Source organism: Solenopsis invicta, chromosome 2, assembly GCF_016802725.1.
Source record: "Solenopsis invicta isolate M01_SB chromosome 2, UNIL_Sinv_3.0, whole genome shotgun sequence".
NCBI classification, from domain to species: Eukaryota; Metazoa; Arthropoda; class Insecta; order Hymenoptera; family Formicidae; genus Solenopsis; species Solenopsis invicta.
This window is the reverse complement of record NC_052665.1, coordinates 11,971,204-11,986,649: the sequence shown is the minus strand read 5'-3', so window position 1 is coordinate 11,986,649 and position 15,446 is coordinate 11,971,204. Positions and strand designations below refer to the sequence as shown.

Below are 15,446 nucleotides of genomic sequence, written 5' to 3'. Positions count from 1 at the left end.
TACGAACTATTGCAGCTTCAATTTAAGGCAGCTTCATATTTCAAAATCAAATAATCGGTGCATAATTTGCATGAATTGGAAATTGTAAAATTCACCCAAAAATATTATTAAACAAGATCCTCTTTGACTCTCTTCAATTATTAAGATATCTCAGCCAAATAAGGCCCACTTAACTTATTTTATTTCTCACAAATTATTTTTTATAACTTATTTTATTTTGTATTCTTCTACTTATGGACATAGTGATATAAAAGCTAAGTGAGAATAAAATGTTTATTTCTATCGACTAACGAAAATAAAATTATCTTCCATATATAACATTTATAAATAAACAAAAAAAATGTTTTTAATTCTGTCTCGTTAAATACTTGTGTTTTTTATAAAGCCCAAATAAAAAAATTGAATAAAAAAATTGAAAATAAAAGAAGAAACTAAACATTATCTTTCAAATTATTTTAAATGATTATTAATTACAAAAACGAATCTTTTTCTACTGTATTATTAAACATCACATTTATTTTAATCTTTTTCGCTAAATTTTTTTTCTCGGCTTTATGCTTATTCCACAGGAAATAAATTCATAACGTCCTGCCAACATTTCTGATGACTGTCTTTTACGTCCTCTCTGTGACGCTTTTCTCGTGGGAGCTTTAGGAAATTGTCTAATTGACTGAAGCGATTCATCCATATCTTGATCTTTGTCATTGCAAGTTCTCTCATCATTAAAATCGTCGGTTAAAATTTCGTCTTTAATGTCGATTGAAAATGAATCCCTTGAGTTACTAGCGTTACTTGTTAGTGGAATTTCTTCACCTTGATGAGAGCTCGTGTCTACAGCATCATTGAGATTAGGACAATCGGTTACCTGGCTGAAATCATTATCTTGAAACACGTCTGGATTTAATGGCGATATTCCAGTACAACTAAATCCCTCTTTGATATTTGTGCTCGTGGCCGCTAATGGTAACGCTGAATTAATAATAGTCGGTATATTTTGTACGGACATCTTTTTTCCTGGATTGTTCGTTATCCAGAGGTCGCAATGAGTATTGATCGCTTTTTTCAGCGGACCAAACACGCTACGATCAAGAGGCTGTAACTTATGCGTGGTGTACGGTGGTAAAGAAAGAAGTGTTATGAAATGCTCTTTACAGAATTCCAATCCTTCGATGGACAGATAGAATTCCTGGTTATTCAGTAGAAGGAGCACTGGATTGTCTGCCGAAGCACGCACGTTTCTCTGGAAATGCTGAAGAAATTGCAAAAATATGTCCGCGGTCATCCAACCACTTGGGTGGACTGCACCATCGCTTCCAGTTGGGGCACCGGTCAAGAAGTGTGATTTGAAATGGAGTCCCGGAAAGATGAAAAAGGGTGGCAGGACATCTCCTTGAGCCGATATCGTCACTGTCAGGGTAACGAATAGACCACGCTCGGCAGGAGTAATGCGCCCAATTTGTTGGAAATCGCGCCGGCTGACGACTCTTTGAGGTCTCTGAACAGTGGTAACTCCCATTTCGTTCATGTCCCATATTAAACGAGGAACTAGGTTTAAACGATTGTACACAGACTTAAGTAGGGTGAAAAATGCTCCTACTGTTGTGCGATTGAAACTTGTGGCACGGGCGAGTCTCGTAGGTCGTTTTCTAATGGACAAACGTGGATGACGTGTCGTAAATTTTTCCAACCAATCTTCTCCGGCCATTTTAGTATCCATCCAACTTTTTGGTACTGGCAATTGATGTCGTTGTGAATATTCAAATGCCAATTTTCGTATCTCCTTCGGCGATAGACCGAAATAAATATCCGATGCTTTCTGAATGTAATTCATTAAATTCTGCTCGTGTGCCGCATTGAAAATCTGAATAAAAAAATTTCTTTTAACAATAATACCGTGTAAAGAAAAATAAAAGTAATAAAATAATAAATATTTTTTATAGTTTTATTGTTTTGTAGTATTTGTTAATAATTTTTAATTTATTTCTGTTTTGTTTTCTATTTCAGACGATTTATTGCCTTTTTTATTGCCTTTTAATAAATATTACATGAAAAATATTTTTATTTTTATATATAAATTTTTGTAAATTATTTATTACAATAACAAAAAACAAGTAAAATAAAATAACATTAAATTACCGGTTTATGTCCTGGTCGTGCAACAGAAACATTTTCTGCAGTAATGTTTTCATCTGCCATATTCTTGCACTGACGGTACACCGTTGAGGAAGGCACTTGGAAGTAATCCGCAGCCTGCCTTATCGTCATTCGTCCTTGTTTTACTTCAACAATGGCCTGCTTTATACTTTCTTCTCTAACTGTTGTGTTTTTTTTCCGTATATAATGCCGCACCATTTTCGTCTTGCAAAGATATGTAAAAAATTTTTATTGTCACCATAATCAAATTACAGTAAACTATAACAATTTTTATCATGTTCAAGTTACAAATCATTTGTCATTCATATTTCGCGTAATTACATCTGTTGAGTATTAATTGTGTATTTTGGTACATAGAACATGAATATGAAAAAAAAACGTCGCCTCAAGCAGGTAAAATATTATCAAACATTAAAAATTATTGATACTTGTGGTGTTAGGAAATCTGTCACACCGATGGCATAGAGCAACAAGAAAACGTGCGATTATAATAAAAAAAAACAGAAAAACAGTATAATATTCTCATTTGCACGTTCTCACGTCCTTTTATGTCATCAATGTGACAGATTGCCTAACCCTATTCTTTAACGCTTTATAACTTTTTACCTGTTTAATTGAGAGCGACAATTTTTTCTTTCATATTCATATTCTACGTACCAAAATACACAATGTTACAAAATTTGAGCTAAATCGGTGAGGAAGACCGTTCTTTTCAGCATTAAATGCTTCACGTATTTCAACACGTGTATATTAACACTTTTAGGTTGGGTACTGCTACACTGTCGGTGATGCGAATAGCCCCAACGCCATGCGGTATTTCGGCTGCGTTCTGAAATTCACTGCCAGTACTGAAAAGCTATAGTATACGTGACGTAAACTATAGACTTTCAGTACTTACAGTGAATTTCGGAACATACCCGTCGAATAGCCCCGGCGTTAACTCTGTTCATTATTGCGTTCATGATTAAGATCACAAAAATAGGCATTTCACAGCAAAAATGGACACAGTCCGTTTGGGGCATCAAGCGTGTACAAACGTGTTTGTCCGTTACAGGAAATATTTTTGAATCCGCCGATTGCATCACAATCAGCTGCCGGGACAACGTCTCTGTGTTTTCACAGATCATAAAGGAAAATTTGTTATCTTTGAGCTTTGTACGGAATGGTCGTATCGCCCCTGTGCTTTCTCTCAAGAGGCGGGTACCAATAACCTGAAAACTAACTAACAAAAATAGACGCAAATGGTTTCAAATACATTTAACTGGACATCATACATTTAAAGTTTTCAAAAAGAATCTTACTTTTCTTACCTGAATCTTGAAGAAACTTTTTGACTGTCAGAAATTACTTCAACTATCGCAAACCACATTTTTTACTGCCACTGCAAAGCAAAATATGAGTCAAATCAGTTAATTGTAAAAGAATCAAAGGTAAAAGAAAGATCAAAAAATTTTTTACCAAAGCTTTTCGAATTATAGAGGCTTTTTGCTGCACTATTTACTTATATACGTTGCAAAGAATATTTTTATTTATTCACATATTAATAAATTTTACTTACCATTGTTCAATAAGTTTTATTGAAAAAAACCATTTATTCTTTCGATGTAAACTATTATAAATAAAAACAAGATTTATTGTATAATACGTATAAATTTATAACTTAAGCTCAACTCTTACTGCCTTAATTTTTTAAGTACGATAACCATAGTGGACAAATTCTCATATTATATATAAAAAATTTTATATTTTAAATTTATGAACATTTTTTTATAAAATATTCAAACTTTCAAATTTTACATTTCAAATATTTTAAAATTTATATATAGAATATTTACATACAGAATTCTAAAGAATATAGACTTCATTAATACTTCTGAAAAGTGTTCCAATTTGTATAAAAAGTTTGAGAAGTTGAAATTCTCTAAAAAATTATACAGGAATTGTACAAAATTTTGAAGTTTGTATAAAAGTTTTAAAAAATTATGTAAAAAGTTCTAAGAAAAATTTTAGTCAAGAATTTTTATTCTGCTCTTATAATCCGATAGGCTAATCGGATTCTCCACTTACAAAATAATAAGGTCAAAATGCAGGCAGACATTAAATATGTATAGAGATTTAATGTAGGATTACAGGACTTCAGCGTATGTAGAGAGTGATTTACTCTCCGATGGCTTTATTTACAGGTACGATTGTTAATCGACGTATGCACGGTTGGACACGTTGATAAAGGAGGGGAAAATATATTTATATGTATAACTCTCACTCGATCACGCTGCGCTTACACATGTATATGTATGTACATAATAGGCCTAACGTTAATAACATTAAAAATCGTTTGAGTCGTAAACTCCAGTCTCCTTACATTCTAGAGCATGCTTTCTACAGGGATATCACTTAGCAACTATGCAGCCAAACAGCTGTGTGCTGCCGCATTCGACGCTTTTCCGACAGAATATTTATCGAGGATAACTCGCTATAGCACGATATAAAAATGCTCTCAATAAGATTCGATGTCGAACAACAACAATCGGAAATAAGTCTGCTATTACATTAGTCTTACAACCTCATGGGCGACATTTATTTGTCGTAGCGCCGTACATAGTGATAGATCGAAAGCGTGTGAGAGATAGTTACATCGCAATTAATACACGATCGATTACAATTTGTCGATCCACTGTGGCGTTAGGATAATATTTGGGACGCGATACCTTTAGAATTAAGATTTCGTTACGATGATTTTTCGCATATTCTCACTGCATTCGTAGAAGTAATATTCAACATTATTATATTTACGGTTTAACTTTTTTTTTTAATGGTTCTGGAAACACTCGTTTCGAACAAATTCTGGAAGTTTGGTGGTGAATGGAAAGGCGTCATAAATTCATAAGTACAGCTCTAATTTAATTAATGCATTTACGTTGTTTGTTCAAAGTAGTCACGTTAAGATTGCAGTGTCGGATGATTGTGTTAACGATTAAATCGCAAGAGATTATTAGAAGGGAAGACGATGTACCTGTAGGGGTGCGAAACTATGACTAACTAATACTTGACAAATAACTTTACATTCTAAAAAGTATCTCCGAAAGACATAAAATGCAATAAAATATTTTAATTGAGCTTTCACTGATCTTGATTATAAAAGTAATTTTAATTCAAACGTAATTATGGAAAAAAAACCAGCAAATGGTCTTCCGAATTCGCTTAAAACTATTATTGTCACGCGTTACATTTGCAAGAAGGTGCATAATAGTGTCGCATTCGTAAACCGAAGCTATTATATGACTTGAGTGAACATATTATATTCACTTAAAAATTGTTCCGTTCAAACGATTTGATCTGCAGAGAAATATAAAAGTATAAAAAGACGTGATTACGGTGATGTACGAATCTGAACGTGGTCTCGTTTATTTGAACTTTCTTTTGTAGGCATAGTCAGTGTTAGATGCCGATTAAGATAGTTGCCCTTGAGTTTGTGTTAAAATAAATATATTACACGTACACATTACGCAAATTAATACAATCTCGTAGAGAATTGTAAAAAGAAGCTTTTCAAAAATCATTTACTCTACAAATATAAAGAGGTACTTCCGTCGTTAAATGCCGTTGTATTTAGTTAATTACAGCTTGTTAATTAACTCTGTTCTATTCTTATGATGCCTTGCGATATATTTTCGAAATAACATACGTGTGTCGACAAAAGTATGCTTTAAGATAATAAATCAGTATCAAAGGAATACCTTCTCTGAGAAAGAAGAAAAATTATGTATAAACTATCCAATACACAATTTTATAATTAGTGCAAAGTACATATATTCGAATATTATAGCCTTACGATCAAGCAAACTTATAAAATTGTATATTTTTCTAATTTTCGGGGACGGATTACACGCAAAATGAAAACTTATGTTTGAAATAGAATTCATTTTTTCTTGTATTATAATTTTGTCTCTATATACGAAATTGGTAACAATTGTACACATTATTAGTGGAATTAATTTGATAAAAGATATTCCACTTTACGTAAATATAAATTTCTTTTTGCAAAATTTATTACGGCTACATACGTCAACATATGCAGTTAAAGTATATTTGCAAGACATTATTAAGTGATTGAGCCGCCCCAAAATATATTTTGTTTTTTTTTGCACAAACCTTATTGTGCATTATATTGATAATTCGACCAACATATACACATTCGATTATCGAATAAATATGATATTTATACTGCTCTTTAAACCTGTCAGGTTTTGCGATATGGAACTATTGATTGCTAAAAATTAATGGAGACGAGAGAGAATAAAATACATATGTATATATACTCGTATATGTATATATACATATAGATACATATTATTTAATACATGCATATCTGCATAAAAATAAAGTCTCTTTTATATCAATCTGATTAGAGGAAATAGCTTTCAGTCCACTATTGTTAGTTAAAGTTAATTAAATATATTTTATGGAATACTGATATAAAAAACTAAATAGCGTCTCATATTTCCTCCCATATATGATATCCCCTATAATCTTTTCATTAGGTTTTACTTAAAATTCCATTTTCATAAAAAAATAAAAACTTTTTTTACATTCAACACGATTCGCGATTGTATCGAATAAAGCTGCTAATCTGTTGTTTAAAGCGGCCTACAGTGCATTCTTAGCTTTATCGTCCCTTCATGATACTTTCATATTTAGGACTGAACAAAAGTTTTTCATTAACGTTTCTCTCTCGCTGTGCCTCATTCCTATATGTATCATATAACCACGTGACGCTACGATATATCACATATCGCGTTATTAGCACCGTTTCAAAGACATTCCGCATCGGAACGAAATGTGCTTCGACAATCGGGTGAAAATAAATGGCTCGACTGACGCGTCGAATTAGACTTGTACGAATCGTATTTGTCCGTAGTTTGGTGATGTTACTCGTGAAAAATCAACGAGAATCGCTTATCACTATTGTTGAATGAGGCATCACGGAAATGCAATAAACAAAAATGCTTTATACATTGGCACTCAGATTACTGAAGAAACCTACAGCAAATCATCACACACAGTTATCGCGAGGCAGCTGCGTTCGTTGGACAAAAAAAAGGAATCACATAATTATTATGCTCTATCTCTATCAAACTAAAAATTTAAGTACTTTTTCTACCTTCTCCGTATTCTAATAATAAAATTAAGATAATTAGCAATCTTTCGTAAATTCTATTAAAATATATACGTAAATAAGTAACATAAAACAATTGATAAAATGCAAATTGGTACAAGAAAAGCACAGGCACCCATCTGGAAGGACACTTGCGCTATTTTTTCTTTTTTTTCTTTCCTCTTTTTTGGAACTTTACGTCGCAAGATTTTCCGTACATACTGACAACGGGGAAGTTTTGTCGTAACAATCTAGAATATGTGCAAATATACATTGAAGATTTGCGTCGCGTAATTCTGATATGTGTCGGGAGTTTTAAATAAAAGTTATGCAGTTTAAATTACACGAATGTCTCGGCACACATAAATCGGCCACACGATTATCGAGAGAGTGACAAACTCTAGCGGTCACAATGAGATCTGTTAAATTACCGGAAATCAAGTGAAAGGTAAATACTTTTACAGATGAAGAATGTCGTATGGAATGTTACGTTTTTTAACTGGATCGCGCGAATACTGTACTCGACGGAGCAAACAATAAACAAATATTACTAAGTGAATAAATAGAAGAAATAGGTCACAAAAGAACATATTTCATCATGTGTGTGTGTGTGTGTGTGTGTGTGTGTATATAACAACAGTAATAGCGCGCGATGAACGTTATTCTAGCAGCAGTATTAGTTTCTTTCTCATTACTGTTGTAATGAGAAAACAACACAGTGGTAGTACGGGCAGATAAGTGTACTATTGATTTTTCTGTCTCAACACCGATACGTATTATACTTTGCTGTTAATCGATGCGTTTGCGAGAAGAGGTACGATCTGTTCGGAGAGCTGTCCTATTGTCGCCTGCAATACTGCTTGTTTCTCCTCTAACGCGACGACCTTGTTAAAGCAATTTAAATTAATATCGCGTATCCTCGCATACATGCAACCTACTGAAATGAAAACTTGATAGCATATGGATTATTTTGATATTTACCCTTTCCAATAATTTGCTGTAGAGGGCATACGGGACGTAGGCCGGTTGACCAGATGCACTAGGACTGTAATCAGTGTGGGGGCTCGTTTCGGCTTTCGGGCTCTTTTCTTTCTGTTTGCTATCGTCGTTATCGGTATCCGGTTTGTTAGCAGAATCCATAGCGTTTCCTGGTGTCAATCTAATGAACGATAAGACAATGTACATTATATTCGCATATTCGCGGAATACATGATAGGTTTAGAAAGTTATTAAAAAGCCGAAGACTACCGAGAGAAATTTCGTTCCTTCTTGACTTCCACTTTATCGACTCGATCTACTGTGGCGGTTTTTCTCCTCTCCATCTGATTCATCTTCAATTCTTCGACCTGCAGGGGATTGACGATAATACAAATAACGGTAATTAATTAACGATATATATATTTCTTACATTCTTTTTATTTTATTTCTAAGAATGGAGCATTACCCATGGCGCTTTTCTCCTCGCTTTTGCCGCAAGCCCGTCCGTCTCTTCGTCAGGTATCTGCTCCAACGTGGTATCAGTGCGTCCATTAGACAAATTATCTTCCTACAAATTATAGAAGATATAATCAATACTTTTATTAAGTAACGTAGCATAGCATTAATTTATAACTTTATAGTATTGACCGCTCGTCCATCTACAAGGTTTCTCAAAAATGGTTTAACTTTTTGAAAAAACTTCGTTTCCGTCAATAAATATTAAAGAATTTTAGCTTCACCGAAACAAATTATGAGTCAAATCAATTAATCCTAAAGGAATTCCGATCAATAAATTTCTAAGTTAAAAATTCTAATCTCTTTTTTAATTACGACGGTTTTTACTACGCTGCACTACTTTAGCCATGGGAAAAGATTTACTTAGAATTTAATAAATAATATTAAAATTCTTTTTTTAGATAATATGGTACCAAGAAAGTGGTAGGAACACTCGGTAGAGTCGAGGGTGCATTTGTGTTGGATCCAGAGGCGTGATGACGTAGATGCTGCGACGAAGGCGGACGTCGCCGAGGTGCTCTCGCGCGAGAAGCTGTCAAATGCGAAAGCGGAGTGCCTTCTCCTCGTTCCACGCCGTCCAGTTCCTCGCGACACTCCGAAGCGGCACTCGTCGTGCTGCTGATACCGTTATTATTCCCTACGTCACTTACGAGACGCTTCAGGCTAGATATAATCGAATGGCCACCGGCCGCCTTCTTATCGCCGCTTCCGCTTCCGGTAGCCGTCAACGATGACGATGACGTTGAGGTGGATGACAACGTAGATAGGCCCTTCTTAGCGGTGTCTATAGCGGGGAAATGATCTGGAAAAGTACGAAATTGCACTTCATATTCACTGTTACTTATATTCACGTAAATTAAAAATAATTGTACTCGATACGAAATAATCGTACTTTACCTGATATATTACTCGAATGCACATTCCTGGTATCCAGACTTTTTCTAACGTGCGCCTTCTCGACTTTTTTTATTTGATGGGAATGTCTGATACTCGACTTTGCACTTAGCAACGTTTTTTCTTGCCACGGGGATTCTGGTTGTTCCTGGGATTCATTTTTTGCACCAATCAGCTCGACGAAATTGTCGGGGAACAAGCCCACCTGTCCATTGAGCTCTCCTTTCCACCAACCCTGTATAAATGATTAATTATTATACATGTTTGATATAGTAACCATATACTTACAGCCATTATCTTGTTAGTTAATTCATTAATGCTAATCAGATAAATTATGAACCTGGTCTGGTGCATCCTTTGATAAAAGGGTGATTATATCTCCCTCGACCAGGGTAAGCTCGTCCTCGTTAGCAGCCTCATAGGGAAATAGCACTCTATACATTTCCTTCTTATCTCGCTCCTTGTGCCTCTCTTGTTCTTCGGGTGCAAGGGCAGAAACAAAGTTTGAGGGAAACACACCGACTCTACCTCTGAGGCGACCTCTCCACCATCCCTCCTCTACCTCTCCCAAGAATTCTATGGAGTCTTGCGGTACCAAAGTTAGCTCATCCTCGTTGCAAGGTTCGTAACTGAAGAGGACTTTGCAGAAACGTCTACCGGAGCCGTTCCTCAAAGTGACACTCTCATCAGATTTTGTGCTGCTTACAGTTTCGCTGCCGTTACTGCCGCTAGCGGTCGAAGGAGGATCCAATACCTGTAAGTCAGACATTTGAACCTAAGCATCTATGAATGTATGCAAATGATGAATTACGAGGGGGACTATTAGACGCGTAATACCTTAACAAAGTTATCGGGAAACATGCCACGTTTGTCTCTCAAAGTGCCCTGCCACCATCCACCGGGCATTATCCTGATCTCGGTGATGATGTCACCCTTCTTCAGCATCAACTCGTCATCCTCTTGCGCCACATAGTTATGCTCTACTATCGCCTCCATGACCGAGTCCATAGTTATGCTCTACTATCGCCTCCAGTCTCGACGTCGGAGACGGGAATTATTCCTGCGGAAAAGCGGCCTTACAATGCGACGGAGGCGGCAGAGTTCGATCGGCTCGAACTGGTTTGATTATCTCGGCGCCGACACGCCTCGGTACGATCGACCGACGCGTGGAACGTTGAGAGTTTCGCGAAAGGGAAGAAAAATGGGGTCGCACGCGCGGAAGCAACGTTATAACGCGCGTATATACATACGGGTTACGAGGTGACGTGCGTTCTCGGGCTGCCTGGGTGCGTTTCTGTCAGACGGACGGTCCCCAGTGGACTCGCGTATTCGCGCATCGCAACGCGGCCCGATGCAACGCGACGCAACGCAGTGATTTACACGACGCGACGCGCGGCGCGGAAAGGACTCGCCGCGTGACACTGAATTTAGGCCTTAGGCTCCCGGGCGGAGTTGACAGCACCCCGTATCTGTCACCGCGGCCATCTTACGCTTCGGAGACCACTGCTCGGCAGCTCTGATCTCTGGGCAAGGCGGTGCGCATGCTACCTGCTCTAGTGATGGCTATCGACACCGAACATACTGTCCGTCGCCATGCACAGTCGAACGGCGGGATGAGCGACGCGCGTTGTGCAGCCTAACGTGAGACTCAATTTTTACAAATTCGAAAACGTTAGCTTCTCAATTTTGAAATTCGGTGGTGACTCGGTGTCAATTGAAAACTCGTTGCAGCGAGAAATTCAACGTGGAACTTGGCGAAAATATTTTATCTTCGATCGGCCGCATGTGTGACTTTAGTACGTTTAAACGCAAAGAAACATGGCGGAGCAGTCAAGCCAGTCTGGTCTCTCCCACTCGAGTCTCTCTCGAGACTTTAGGCGCTCGAACGAGAGATGCGCCTCACTCATCTGCCTGCGTGATTCATCTCTCGAAGCGACGGGCTTGTTTGAATGGACGCGCGTTACTCGACGTAATGTGAGTCATGACGCGCACGTGCCTCAAGATGCATAGTAATCGACGATCGTAGTCTGCGCACGTCTCGCTATTCCAGCACAATCAAACCTGATCCGCAGATTTATAAGATGCATGTTTTGAAAAATCAGCAGAATGTCTTTTAATACGGTTCATATTGCGTTCTTTATTTGGTAACTCATTCATCATGTCGATGACCTGTGCAAAATTGTCAGAGATTTGGGGAATTTTCTCTTAAATTTGAGTTTTGTTAATTGTCATTATCACAAGAGATTTTTCTTGGAAATATAATTTATTTATCCTCCCTCCCTTAATATCCTCAAAAATTTCCCTGTGATAAAATTTAAATTTTGAAGAAATTCTCCCAACCTCCTAACTCTGAACACAAAGTATTTTTGTTTGTGTTTGTTGTATTCAGGATAGGATAGTAACTAATTAAAATTAAAAATTAAATAATAAAATTAAAAACTTTTAAACACACTGAAATTAATTTTAAGTAATTTAATTTCTAATACAAACTATTTATTTAAACTAGTTAACAAATATTATATTTTTAACATAGAAACGTATTTTTTTCTTTTATAAATGCATTTTAAAAATGCAATTTGTTATTTATCAACTTTTTCTCTAAATTAAAAATGTATGTATTCTCTAAATTAAAAATGTATCTATGTATAAAGAAAAACAATTATAAAAGAAAAAATACTTTTTCGCGTAAAAAATATAATTTTGTTATTTCATAAACTTAATTTACATATAAAATATTAAAGTTATTTTATGATTCATTGTAATTATGTGGAGTAATTTGACTACAACAAAAATAATAACTTTCTAATTAATATAAAATTAAATTACCCGATCCTAATTGTACATATTCAGAATGTACGTGTTACGAGTCCCAAAAAATTACAAATTTCTTAGATTGTTCTATTATTACGTTTGAGTGTCTGAGTAAAATTAGAACATAATTTTCTTATTGTTTCAAAAATAATCTTCATTTAATTTTAATTTTTAAATTGCTCGTTATTCTTATATAAAATCGTGTTTTGTAATGCAATATTTGCAAATTTGATTAGAAAGTAGTATTACGAGTTATTTAATGAAATTTTTGACATACATATATTAATAAAAGTCTAATAAATAATTGTGCAAAAGTTTATTTGAATTCATTTACTCGTTTAAAAGTTATTTACCTAAAATTGCAGCAAAATATCATATACGCTGCAGAAACTATTATAAACCAAATAAATTATTTGTTATTTTGTCATTTGCAATTGGTTTCAAAAGACCAAACTTGGATTTCATAATTAAAATTTTTTATCGTGGATTAGAAATAGAAGTTGATTAGGAATAAATTTAAAAAGCTTGCATTTTTTAAATTTTGATCATTTTTAGCTGGTATTATATAATCTAAACATTCTCTTAAATAAAATAAATTTTATAATAATTAAAAAGTACAAAAATTATTATTATAAAGAAGAAGATCTAATATATCAATATTGCGTATCATAATTATGTTTCCATATTTCATAATTATTTTATATAGATCATTAGCCTTTGCACTTATTATTAATTATTTTATATAGTTCAGCGTATAGGTCATCGCGTGGCGAGAAAATTGTTAAACGTCAATTAAAGAACAAAAAGGATGTTGATCAAAGACAACCTGTATTACCTGTATTCTTAGAGAATTTTTCCGTAAATACAATGTACGGATTCGTTGGTAAATCAAGCATTTGTCTTCTTATCGTTATTGATCCTGGTCTCACATTTAATTTTCACCATCACAGCACAATTCCGATCTTGAACGTCGAATGACGTGACACGCGACTGCCGGCCTACGTCCCGCGTATCGTAGATAGACTCACGCAATTTACGAACGTGACAATCCATTAAATCCCACGTCGATTTACTCGCGTTGACGAGCGCGAGCTCGAGCGCGCGTTCTCCGTTCCGAAGAAGAGAAGAGACGCTTCACAATATGCGCTCGTATCTGCCTACCTGTCAACGGGGATCCCGCGCTTCTCTGTGGCTTCCTGGTGCGTACGATTCAGCGCGGGCGCTCAGCTGGAAAACGGTGCCGTGTCGTTCTCCATTTTCAATGCGCTGATTCACGCCGATAATCGCCTCGCGTCTTATCGCCGAAGACTATCGCGTATTGGCGATGCGCGGCGAATGCCAGAGGTGTCTTCCCTACATATGCGTAAACGTCGTACGTTTAAGCAATTTGTTTAACGTACTCGGGTCACGCATTGGAAGAACCGTTGCGTTACAATCATTACGTCTCACTTTCCTCCTTACTTTTGTTGAGTATGAGTAATCCGCTTGTTTCCTTTATGCTCGTTGATGACCATATAGTTCAACAAAAAATGCTTTGTTTTTTTTTAACACCAGAACAAGTCTAATTTCTTATAACTTTTTGGGATGCTGAATGTAAATCCGATTTCTAAATTGCTCCATCAAGTAACAATTTTGAGAAGTTCGTAATTGTACGAATTAGAAGGAAACCTCAAATACGATATATTTGCAATTAAAGTTTTAAATAAGAATTATTTTCACGTGTTTTGTCATAGTGTAACATGCTATGACATAAAAATTAAGTATGTTGTTAAGACTTTCAATTTTCAAAAAGGCGTTTTTTGGCTATGGATAATAAAATATTCATGATTACCTAAATATGAGACCTATTGCAGAAAAATCCGTATAAATAATTTTTTGCTAAAATTGAAACATAATTTAATTTTTATTCTCTATGTATATATTTTACATTAACAAGTTATTAGAAATGCCAAAAGAAAAAAATTTTTACCAGAGTAAGTTAATATATTTTATTACTGACGTTAAATTAAGAACCTTTAACATTAGTTTTGTTTTTTTTTAGTAAATTAAAAAAAAATACAAAAAAGTTGAGGACAACATTACACGGTGTTCCCAAGCGGTCACCCATCCAAGTACTAACCGTGCCCAACGCTGCTTGACTTCAGTGATCGGACGAGAACTGGTACTTTGAGCGTGATATGAACGTTGCCCGAGAGAAGAAGTTATTGAGGATGGTTTTCAGTTATCACATAAACTAAATTATGTAGATAAATTTTTAACTTAAGTAAAAGTTAATTAAAATTCGTGTTCCTTAAAAAGTAGTTAAAGTTAAAAATAAACTTATTTATATTAAATTAAAAGTTATTAACTTTTTTTAACTAGTTATTACAAAATCCTACTTTAATCTTGACATATCTTAATTTTTATCTTTTTTAATTATAGATTCTTATAACATTTATTATTACATAAAAAAATAATTAAATTTGGGAAGTGACAGATTAATTCTATTATTTTGAAATTGTCCATTTCAATTCGTACTCAGTATCATAAAGAAAATATGTTTATTTAAATTTTTTTAGCAATTCGAATATCTTTTTTAACTCTTGACATCATATCAAATCTATCATTTTAAATTTGTCAATTTTGATATCAAATTTATATTCAGTAATTTAGAATAAATCCTTAAGAATATTTTAGCTGTATAATATTATAGTAATTAAAAGTTTTTGAAATTTAAAAAACTTCTCAGATTTATTTTCTTTCTAATCAGCAGCAAAAAATTTTGATCGTAAATTTTAAGCAAATATTTATTATATTTTTGATAATGTATAAAAAGTTTAATTTAGTTCATTTCTTTTACGCTTATGCTGTAGCGTTGTTACTCTCATTGATCATTATCGTTTAGAAATTCTTTATTCTTTTTAATACCTGATATCTTTTGTTTTAATACAAAGAAGAC

General features: G+C 34.7%; 2 protein-coding genes and 1 non-coding gene across 5 annotated transcripts; all 3 read right to left on the bottom strand.

Annotated features, from left to right (window-relative positions):
* On the bottom strand, positions 1-3,745 carry LOC105196784. Its single transcript, XM_011162889.3, has 3 exons — positions 2,812-3,745; positions 2,137-2,358; positions 1-1,861 (listed from the first exon to the last, which is right to left on the bottom strand). The coding sequence occupies exons 2-3, from the start codon at positions 2,350-2,352 to the stop codon at positions 533-535; spliced, it is 1,545 nt and encodes a 514-aa protein (XP_011161191.1). The 5' UTR covers positions 2,353-2,358; positions 2,812-3,745; the 3' UTR covers positions 1-532.
* Positions 3,746-4,251: 506 nt separating this feature from the next.
* LOC105196786 (SH3 domain-containing kinase-binding protein 1) lies at positions 4,252-13,818 on the bottom strand. Of its 3 annotated transcripts, none has more exons than XM_011162892.3 (9): positions 13,670-13,818; positions 10,535-10,757; positions 10,038-10,451; positions 9,701-9,932; positions 9,217-9,605; positions 8,754-8,855; positions 8,558-8,655; positions 8,291-8,468; positions 4,252-8,193 (listed from the first exon to the last, which is right to left on the bottom strand). In XM_011162892.3, exons 2-9 carry the CDS (start codon positions 10,703-10,705, stop codon positions 8,086-8,088), a joined length of 1,692 nt encoding a protein of 563 aa, XP_011161194.1. In that variant the 5' UTR covers positions 10,706-10,757; positions 13,670-13,818; the 3' UTR covers positions 4,252-8,085. The 3 variants fall into 3 exon arrangements, with proteins under 3 accessions (XP_011161194.1, XP_025991211.1, XP_011161193.1); XM_026135426.2 differs by lacking the exon at positions 13,670-13,818 and adding an exon at positions 13,344-13,616; XM_011162891.3 differs by lacking the exon at positions 13,670-13,818 and adding an exon at positions 10,948-11,962.
* A 760-nt stretch (positions 13,819-14,578) lies between these two features.
* LOC113003930 lies at positions 14,579-14,697 on the bottom strand. Its single transcript, XR_003268767.1, has one exon. It is a non-coding gene; the product is annotated as a 5S ribosomal RNA (ribosomal RNA).
* Between the last annotated feature and the right edge of the window lie 749 nt (positions 14,698-15,446).